Source organism: Cyprinodon tularosa, unplaced genomic scaffold (assembly GCF_016077235.1).
Source record: "Cyprinodon tularosa strain WSP-4 unplaced genomic scaffold, ASM1607723v1 ctg264, whole genome shotgun sequence".
In the NCBI taxonomy this organism is placed as follows: Eukaryota; Metazoa; Chordata; class Actinopteri; order Cyprinodontiformes; family Cyprinodontidae; genus Cyprinodon; species Cyprinodon tularosa.
This window is the reverse complement of record NW_024038968.1, coordinates 401,621-412,221: the sequence shown is the minus strand read 5'-3', so window position 1 is coordinate 412,221 and position 10,601 is coordinate 401,621. Positions and strand designations below refer to the sequence as shown.

The following is a 10,601-nucleotide window of genomic DNA, read 5'->3' as shown; positions in this document are numbered from 1 at the left end:
TATAAAATTGTAGTCAAAGTTGAATTAGCCACAAAATTTTTTTTTTAAATTTTCTTCCATAAATCATTGCCATGGCTAAGATGGTTCTGTGTTGAGCTTTATTTCCAAATATTTCTACCCTTTAATGTTGTGAACTGAGAGAAAAAAGTGGGAACTTTCCTGCGCCTTCTTTCTTATTTAGATCAATATATGATTGTTGATTTTTTATTTTTATTTTTTTAGCAAACACAACATTTCAAAATGAATGCAAGGTTTTTTAAGTGTAGTATATTAGTGGACTGAGGCATTATATCTGCATGCAGTGCATAATTGGAGCTCTCCTTTCACTCACTGGTAACACAACTCCACCCACAGCCCGGCTCCCCTGGGAGCAGGAGGGAGGAGGAGGAGCAAGAGGAGGAGGAGGAGAGCCGCACCTGCTCCCCGCTTCAGCTTCACTTCTAGGCACAGAGGCCTAAAACAAAAGGTTCCTCTCATGGCCTCAGCAGAAAGACGTTTAGTCCAGTTTTAGCTTTATTTTTAACTCTTTGTCTGAAAATAAAGTAAATAAAATGTCTGCCGTGAACCAGGTGGTCATTTAGGTGGAAATTAAAGTCATTTCCTGTCGTAAATGTTTGTTTTCCAGTAACCATATTTAACTGCTGTTGCTTTTTGTCATTAGTTCAAACCTTTTATGTAGAATCTGAGAAAATGATGACATCTCTCAGTTTATGCTCACAGGGAGAAATAGAGAGATCTGAGTCATGTGAAGGAAAGTGTTATTAGAGGTAGATGTTGAAATCCAGGATTTGGATGAAGGATGAGCAGAACTGAACCAGATCTGCATCAGGACCATCCAGCTCTGACGGAGGAGTCTAACCTCCTCCTCCTGCTGCTGATGGTGAGCCTGTCTTTAGCCTCAACACAGCACAACAGAAACTTGAACGGTTCAGGGGTGGGGGGTGGGAGGGCAGTGCAGTAAGGAAAGAGGCAGGGGGGCCACACCATTACAGGAAGCAGATCCCCATTGCCTTCAAAATAAAAGTCTTCAGTTAGACACCCTAAGCGTTCAGGTAGACTAAATAAGAAACATGGAGAAGTGAAACTCATTTTTATGAATGCTGTGAAATATTCCCAGAGGTGTCAAAAGTATTCATGTTTATTACTTCATTAGAAGTATACATCCTACTGTTTAAAAAAACTTAAAAAAAAACCCTGCTGGATGGCTGCCTTGGCTGTTGACAGGGGGGTGGGGCGGATTTACCATTAGGCAATACTAGGCAGCTGCCTAGGGCCCCAAGTTCCTGGGGGCCCCATAAAACTCTGTTTCCATGTATGGTTAATACATTAATAACATTGTAATAACTAAAATGCCATCAGAACGCTGATAATATTAGGTGTGTCTCAGCCCCCCCCTTCAGTGTCCACCATATTGGATCAGTCCATTTGCTGCACATGTTCAGAAAGGTCCAAACAGACAGCAGCAAACCATTTGAAAACAAACCATGCAAAGAGCAGTGTTGCCAACTTAGCGCTTTAGTCGCTATATTTAGCCACTTTTCAGGCCCCTCTAGCACTTTGATTTCTAAAAAGCTCCTAGCGCCAAATCTAGAGACTTTTTTCTGCTACTGGAGACTTTGGAGACAACATCTAAAAGCAGCGAACTCTGCTCTCCAGAGCGAGTAGATTGGTAACCCCGCCTCCTGCTCTCCTCTATCTTGTCTGCTGTCATGATTCATGCAGCTATTATTTCATCCAAATGAAAAATGGAGAACAGATAAGCAGATCATGGCTTGTCTACAGTGAAAAGAAGGACTGGGTTATTTACTTTGGCCTTTTTGGAAACACAGGAAGGAGCAATCAGCTAAGTGAGCTTAGTGCTTGGAGAAAATCTTTCATTCCTTTAGAGTAGGGTTGCCAACCTTCCCTTGAAAAGTGGAATCGTTCCATATTTATTAAGAGAAGTACCTGTTCTGTATTTAGTGGAAGAGGAACGCACTTTGTCCCGTTTTACTGGGAGATTGAAAAATAGTCAGTAAAATGCTAATGAAAAATGAAGAACAAGGGCGCGTTAGATCAAAAACTTACGGTAAACTTGTTCCCGTCCCTGTCCTGCTCTGTGACCAATGAGCTGACAGCATATATGTAACGATCCAGAATCCCCTCGTCCCATTGGTCGAGTCAAGTGTTGCTCATGGAGAAGATAGATAAAAATCACCATTCAGGAGGGGTGAAGGCAGTCAGGTCAGGTGTGATGGACATGAGGGTCCCTTAGAGAGGAAAAAACAACAAAAGGGACAAGAAGAGAGGGACAAAACCTAGAACAAATAATGGATGTCTATTCTATTAACATTTCTCTATCTGTTTCATGTGCTGTCTTCTCATTCAGATCCCCCCCCCCCAAGGAACTTGGGGCCCCGCCTTGTATTGCCTGATGGTAAATCCTCCCTGACTGGAGAAATAAACATGAATCTTATTCCTTATCAATCTTTTAATTTTGTTGGCCAAATTTCACTTGCATAAATTTAATTTTCTAAAAAAAAAAACCGGACTTTAAAGCTTATTTAATAGAAATCAAACAATATTTTCATACAATTCATCTTTCTTCTCATCAGAAAGCTCAAAAAACCATAACAATCTGTTCCCAACTAGAAATTCTAGACAACTTAATGTTGTAGAAGATATATATATTTGTATAATACATACACATATATATATATGACACTCCCCAGCGCTGATGTTTATATAATTGCATGTTTTTTTCTCCTAACTGAACTTGTTTATTGTGACATACCCCCTGGCATATTTATTTGTTTGTTTGTTGTTTGTTTATACACTGTTTGTTTATACATTGTTTGTTTATACATTGTTGTGTGACTTTAAGTGAAAAAAAAAAAAAAAAAACATGAATCTTATTGCGATAGAGACCGGAAGCGGCGTCATTTCCGCAGACTTGACTACTGATGAACGGCGACATCAGTGCGATTCAAAGAAAGGAGGGATGAGAGTGAGCAGAGGAAGCAGAGAGAGGTAGAACCGCTGCACATCTGGACACAGCTGGAGGAAAGCAAGCAGCCCGGCGGCCTCCATCAGCTCCGCAGCTTCCTCTAAAGGTAAACAACCTTCCTCCTCCTCATCATCATCATCTTCATCGCTCCAGGTCGGTTCAGCAGCGGAACATGACATCAGCCGACCTGATGTTTACCTCATTCTTTCACCTTAGAAGATGTTTCCCTTTTCTCTTCCGCATAAACCAAACCTGCTGATTTCCTTTTCAACAGCACACCTGCTCAGCATGGCCGTAGCTTTGCATGGGGACATGGGGACATGTCCTTACCAACATTTTGGACCGACCTATTTGTCTCTAGCAATAATGTGAATTATGTTTGTAATTTCCTGCAGTAGTTGTTGCAGCAGAAATGCAGACAGAAATAAATAGCAGCGGAGAAATAACTAGGGTAAAAAAATACAAAGGAAGAATAAAACAGACACAAATCAAATAATCGGCCCCCTATCGGTATCGGCCTTAAAACTGAATATCGGACATCGGCCCCCCCACCGATATTTAACCCATATTTGATCAGCTTCTCAGTTTCTAAAGTCTAAAAAAAAAACTTCTTCTTCTTCCTCAAAAACTTCTTTTTTACAGACTTAAAAACTTCTAAAGACGAGGGAAAAAATATTGATCCATTAAAATATCCCAATATCTTCATATGCTGATATATTGCCATTTAAAAACACCATATCAATCTCTTTTACTAATGAAATATTGCTATATGTCATCGTTATGCTACGAAATCCCCCGAAAATTCACCAAATGTTGCCATATTTTTATATGTTGATATATTGACGCGGTATCGATCTATTTTACTAACAAAATCTCACAAGAATTTGCAAAATATCACGAGAGTTTGTAACAGAACGATGAAATTTCACCAGATTTTGAAAGTAAAATAGATCGATACAGCGGTTTTAAAAATTAATTTGATATCAGCATATGAAAATATATTTGAGTATATTATTTTTCAAAGTGTCAGAAATGGATAATAAAACTGCTATTTTCAAACTACTTATTTTTGTCCAGCTTTAACATCGGTATCGATATCGGTTATCGGCTACATGAGTTTTAAAATATCGGATATCGGCCAAAATCCCAATATCGTGCATCCCTAATTATAACATGCACGTAAATAAATACTTTAAAATATAAGTAATTAAAAAATAAAGTTGAAGTTAATAAATGACCCAAAAAAAATCAGGTAAATATTACAAAGGCAAATAAATAAAGAAGCAAATTAAAAGAGTTATAAACATTTATGTCTCACTGTATAATTTAATTTCTACTTACATTTATTTGTTTATTGTATTTTTGGTGGCAATTAATTGTATGCTTATTTATTTATTGAGCATTTATTTATTTCTGTATTTATTTTTAAATATGGCAGAGTTGGTCCTCCATACCTGTGTGCTTGGAGCGCGAAATAAAAAAAAAAACACTAGAATACGACGGTTACCAAAGTTAATATTAGGCTAGGAAACTAGTCCCAATTAAAAAACTAAATATCATCTACGCTAAAAAAGGCAAAAGCTTCTGATTGCTGAACTGCCAAGAAGCAGGAGAGAGTTTGGATTTATGGAACTAGAGAAATGAAAGTAACCAATGTTAGGATTTCTTTATTAAACTAAGAAAACGGCTGTTAAAATGAACAAAGACTGTAAACTATCAATATTTCTGATTCCCTTTCACCAATATTTCTATTAATGTTTTCATTTTTGAGGCAGTTCAGGTATAAATCACAGGTTTTATTTGTTTTGTAGAAGATAACAACATGAGATGGATGATTAAGATCTGATATGTTTTGTTTTCACATCAAAATAATTCTATTTAATTGATTCTTCGTCTAAAAATAGGATAAAGACAAACAGAGGAATTCTATTTACACTGATTCTATTTTTCTAGATTTCCACACGGTCCATAAGTAAATTAGTACAAACATTAACGTCTGGTAAATAATGCTGGAATCTGGCTGTTTATTTTGGTTACTATTACATTACAGATAAGATAGTGTTAAATTGTCTTTTATAATTGTTAATATGATTTTATATTTAAACATTAGAGATTGAACAAACAGATTCTGCAGAGTGGGAGAATAGAGATAGATGAAGCAGAATGATGAAAAAGGGGTCCCTATGTCCTCCAGCAGTCTAAGCCTATAGCAGCAGAACTATAGAGATAGCTCAGGATAACCTGGGCTTGACATGGTTGACAGTTCTCTTCTCTTTCTTACGCTCCTCCCCACTTCTTCCAGCTCCTATCTGCTCAATGCTAAGCTCTTAGTTTTTTCATCCTTAGCAAATGAGTGACTGATATCCAGGATGACAAGAAAGGAATCAAGCTCTTCTCATAAATATCTTTCTGTGTCTGGTCAAGTCCTCAATGAGTCTTCCATCTTATTAAAGATAAAGCTGCTCATTCAGGCATAGCTGCAGAGGACTACTGCTGCCAGCCTCCCACCGAGCAAACCTTGGTTGAAAAGACAACATGATTTACGTCAAAAGCACATCTACATTTGGTTGAAAGGCCATTATTTTAAGATTGTTTAAAAGACGTTGAAAACTGGATTATTAACGCCTTTTCAACGTCTCTCGTTGGACTAAAGTGGGACAGAATCAGGCAGACCAAACCAGATGAAAGTGCGCATTCAGCTCGGCAAAGAACTCATGCTCTTCCTCAACACTGAAGTCCTCAGACATTTTTCTTTCGTTGTTTCTTTCTTTGCACAGGTAAACAGCACATTTCTTCTTCTACGCTTGCATTATCGGCAGAGCAGACGCTGAATGCGCACTTTCATCTGGTTTGGTCTGCTGGCTTCCGTAGCGTCATGAACGCGCCGGCGCGCACTTTCAGGAAATCCTATACACTACTGTTTATGCTCTAAAAACATTCTAAATTACTTCGTTTCGAGTAAATTCTGGATGCTACCTACTCAGGACACTTGGAATACATTGGACGAGCAGTATGGAGGAATATTGACACGTTTTTTGTGGACTTTTATGGACCTTTCTGCCTCGGGCGCCATAGACCTCCATTATTTGAATGTCAGCAGACAGCAAGAAGCCTCCCAGATCTCCAGATGCATTTGAGATATCAAAAAAGTACTCCAGGGTGTTGTTCAGCATGGGGGTTAGTAGAAAATGAAGGCTAATCATGTTTTGGGTGTACTATTCCTTTAAGTGACAGGGTGTGCTGCTGCAGGCGACCTTAATAAGGTGGTGAGCAGCAGAGAAGGGTCTGGCAAATGAAGATGAACGAGTGAATTTTGTGTCCATTGTGAAGGGAGGGCCAGTTGACTGATGAATACAGAGTGCAGTGGTGCACCTGATGGCGGAATGGTAAAGACTCTCGAGTTTTGATAGAGTGGACTACAACCCTATATAAAGCCTTAAATGGCCAAGCTCCATCTGATATCAGAGATCTGATTGTTCCTTATGTTCCTAACAGAGCACTTCGCTCTCAATCTGCAGGTTTACTAGTGGTTCCTAGAACTTCTAAAAGTTCTCAGGCTCCTCTCCTGTGGAACCAACTACCAGTTTTAGTCCGTGAGGCAGACACCCTGTCTACTTTTAAGGCTAGGCTTAAAACTTTCCTTTTTGATAAAGCTTCTAGTTAGACTGGCTCAGGTTATCCTGAGCTATCTCTATAGTTCTGCTGCTATAGGCTTAGACTGCTGGAGGACATAGGGACCCCTTTTTCATCATTCTGCTTCATTCTATCTCTATTCTCCCACTCTGCAGAATCTGTTACTACTGGCTCAGAGTTTGTCTGATTAACAGTTTCTTTCCCAGACAAAGCCACCTGTGAAGCTAGTTTACTGTTTGATAAGATAGCTCACAGCTTCAATTTTTTTTCTTTTTCTATGTCTGCTTCTGTCTCCTTGAACCCCAGTGGGCCTCAGCAGATGGCCGCTCACACTGAGCCTGGTTCTGCTGGAGGTTTCTTCCTGTTCAAAGGGAGTTTTTCCTCTCCACTGTCGCTACAAGCATGCTTAGTGTGAGGGATTGCTGAAGAGTCAATGAGTCGATGCAATCAGCTGGTTTTCCTTAGATAGAAAACTTTGAATCAATCTGACTGGATGATCTGGTGAACTGGAAAGTGACCTGAGATGACATGATGTGAATTGGAGCTATAGAAATAAACTGAATAGAATAGTGTCTCCATGGTCTAGAATGGGTAGAATGGTCATTTGGATAAGAGTACGTTTCGCAGAAGTGGTGAAGGATTTCTGTAAAGGAAGTTTTTTGCTGCTGTAAGCACCAGAATTTCTCCATTGTGGGACAATAAAGGGATTTTCTATTCTATTCTATTCTATTCTATTCTATTTGTAAGGGCAAGCATCAAACAGTAACTTGTCCATTAAGGGTTGATACATGTCTATTGAAATTTTTCAGTAAAAATTTTTTCTGTTGTTTTTCTGTCTAACTTCATGGCATTTCATTTTTTTTCAGTACTAACATTATTAAAAAAATCATTTTTATCCTTTATTCCAGGTTCTATTTTCTCTATAAAGTATCAGCTCCATGGATAAAGACTCTAAACTAACGAGTTGACCTACCTGCCTCGTCAGGACAGGAGTGATTTTCATCATCCTCACAAGACGTTTTCTAGAGATGTTTAGAACTTTCTGTACATTTCCCAGTTTAACTCACTCTTCTGCATTTCTGTTCTGCCAGTTCTGATTTATTTCATTACATTAAAGCAGTTATTTAGATTCATGATCTTCGACTCTTATCATGTTTTGTAAATTTTCCATTCAGATACATTAGGCAGTCTACCTGAGACAGACCTGACGGACCCAGTTGGAGCCAAAGAATGGAAGTGTTGTTGGGGTTTCTGTTCCTCACTTCTGTCGCTGTTAAGGCAGATGGTAAGTTTCCCTTCAACACCTCTGAGTTATCAGTTTTCTCTGAATGAATTATGCACCATATCAGAGGGAAGGACTATGACAGACCTAAACATTTCTTTAATTGTACTTCATTTCAGTTGACTTTTTATGCCAATTCAAAACACAACTCACCTCAAGGTTCTTTATGGAGAAAATCCAATCAGATTGGTTAAAAGTTTTCTATCTAAGGAAACCCAGCTAACTGCATCCAGTCGTTGACTTTGCACGATTCGCTTCTGCCAGATGAGCAGGTGGCATTTTCTCCTTGCATAGAGTGATAGTGGAGAGGAATAACTCCCTTTAACAGAGCAAACCTCCAGAGGAACCAGGCTTAGTGTGAGTAGCCATCTGAACAAACGATGCAGAAACACGAAAGGAACTCAGAAGCACCGATCTAGGAGGAAACTGTATGTGAGAGAGAAGTGGGAGGTTAGTTGCAGTTGTAGTTCCAGCGGTGGTTTCATCTAGGAGAGAAACAGAATGAAGCAGCCAGGATCCTGCGTCAGAAAGTCATCAAAGCAGAACAGCTACCAATCCGAAAACACAAAAAAAACAGCTTAGCTTTGAGTTCAAAGCTTCATCGAGTAGCCCAACAAATGCTTGGTCTGCTTAGACAGCATCCAAATTATACTGGAAGAGCAGGTCCACTATCTAGTAATGCAGAGGTCTTTGTTAGCCTGCAATACGTGATACTGGTCTATGTCTCTGGAAGAGGAGTCGTTAGGGGGCATTGTTGGCCTGACTGACCAGGCGAGATGTTTCTGTATCCTGCATGGCGGTGGGGGCTGCGATGATAGTGGGAAGGAATCAACTCTATTGCTGAATTGTAGGATTTTAAAAGCTGAAACCTGAGTCCACCGCCTCTGTTTAAGGTTGGTTTATCTCTCTCTGATTCCCAAACCCATCGCCATGCAGGGGAGCAAGACATCCCACCTGGTCAGCCAGGTCAACAACGGCCCTAACAACTCACCTTTTCAGATGCATAGGCCTGTGAAGGGTATTGCAGGCTAACAAAGACCTCAACCACTCCCCATTACTAAGGAGCGGACCTGTTCTTCTGGTTTAATTTGCATGTTTTCTAAGCCAAAACAAGGCTTTTTTTTTGGTCCACTCTATAAAGCCTGGAACTCAACGCCAATTTAAACATTTTTAATTAAAAAAAGCTTCCTGGAAGGGAAGCAAAATGTCTTCAAACTTAAAAAATAAAGTTTTTCCAGCGAAAAATTCTCACAATAACCTGAAAGAACGTCACTTTAACACCTTGATGTTTTCAAACGTTTTTGATGTTATACACTAAAGTAGTTTATTCACTTTTTATCCTTTAATTTCTTCCCAGTGGGAAATGTGTGTGTATCAGGTCACGACAGAGGGCCCATGTTTGAAGAACAGCCGAGCAGTTTAATTTATCCAGAGGGCTTGACTGAAGGCAAAATAACCCTCAGCTGCCAGGCTAGAGCCAATCCACTGGCAACCTACTCGTGGGTAACACACACACACACACACACACACACACACACACCCACACACACACACCCACACACACACACCCACACACACACACCCACACACACACACACACACCCACACACACACACCCACACACACACACACACACACACACACCCACACACACACACACCCACACACACACACCCACACACACACACACACACCCACACACACACACACACACACACACACACATACTCGTTCTGCTATGTGTAGGGAGGACCATATGTTGACTCCCATTGACTTCCATTCATTTTCAGTCATTTTCAAACCTTTCTATTAGGGCTGGGCGATATAGAAAAAAAAGCTTATCGATAAAAAAAAATGCATATTGATCGATATCGATAATTATTGAAAAGATTTGAAACCATATTTTATGTGCAGCTCTACCTGGACTTTTTATAATATTGCTAAATGATTTAATTTTAATAAAGAACACAAACACAGACTTCCAATTAAATCTTTATTTAACCAACTTTTTTAACCATAACAGAATTGTTTTAAAGAAAAATAACTTAAGAGACCTGAGTTATGTTATTAAATACTGACAAAGAATAAACTAAAGTGACCAAAATAAATATAACAAATAAATAAATGGAACCCCCCCCCCCCCCATCATTCTTCTGAGTTATTAATTTGAAGTTTCAGGCCCCTCAGCATTTTTCTCTCAATTGTTAGAACTATGTGGGAAACTGCCCAGAACTGAAAATATATATATATATATATTTTCCCGAAATTCCCGAAGATTCCTCGGAGGAGAGCCGCGCCGGGGCCTACACAGCTTGTACTCCTGCGGGTGTTAGCGGCTGAGATGTTAATAAAAAAGTTGGTTTCGTTATCAGACTTGGTTTTCACTGGTTCCCGACACATTTTCCAGATGACTGTGGTTTGTTTTTGGTCCGACTTGCCATGACCGAAATACTGCCAAACTGCAGAACTACAAAAACCCTTCTTTGGAACAATTTCCTCCGCCTCTCCTTGCTGCGACATCTTCATGTGCTCTGTGTTGTGGTTTGAGAGGGCGGCGCTTGGTGACGGCGTGCCTGGGTCCGCGATTGCGATTGGTTGGGAGGAAGTAGCGACTAGCATAAACCTACATGCTAGGCTACAATGAGAAGGAAGGAAAACTGCGTTTCTTTATCGAACTTTTATCGACTCTCTTTTTTTCTA

At 39.7% G+C, this 10,601-nt stretch overlaps 1 protein-coding gene across 1 annotated transcript in view; it reads left to right on the top strand.

The window, feature by feature from the left end:
* The first annotated feature begins 2,921 nt into the window (after positions 1-2,921).
* The window catches only part of cntn2 (contactin 2), a 66,404-nt gene continuing 58,724 nt past the window's right edge, over positions 2,922-10,601 (top strand). Inside the window, exons 1-3 of the mRNA XM_038289159.1 lie at positions 2,922-3,092; positions 7,795-7,904; positions 9,259-9,400. Of these exons, the coding sequence (XP_038145087.1) occupies positions 7,850-7,904; positions 9,259-9,400 (197 nt within the window). The 5' untranslated portion in view covers positions 2,922-3,092; positions 7,795-7,849. The remainder of the gene's footprint in view (positions 3,093-7,794; positions 7,905-9,258; positions 9,401-10,601) is intronic.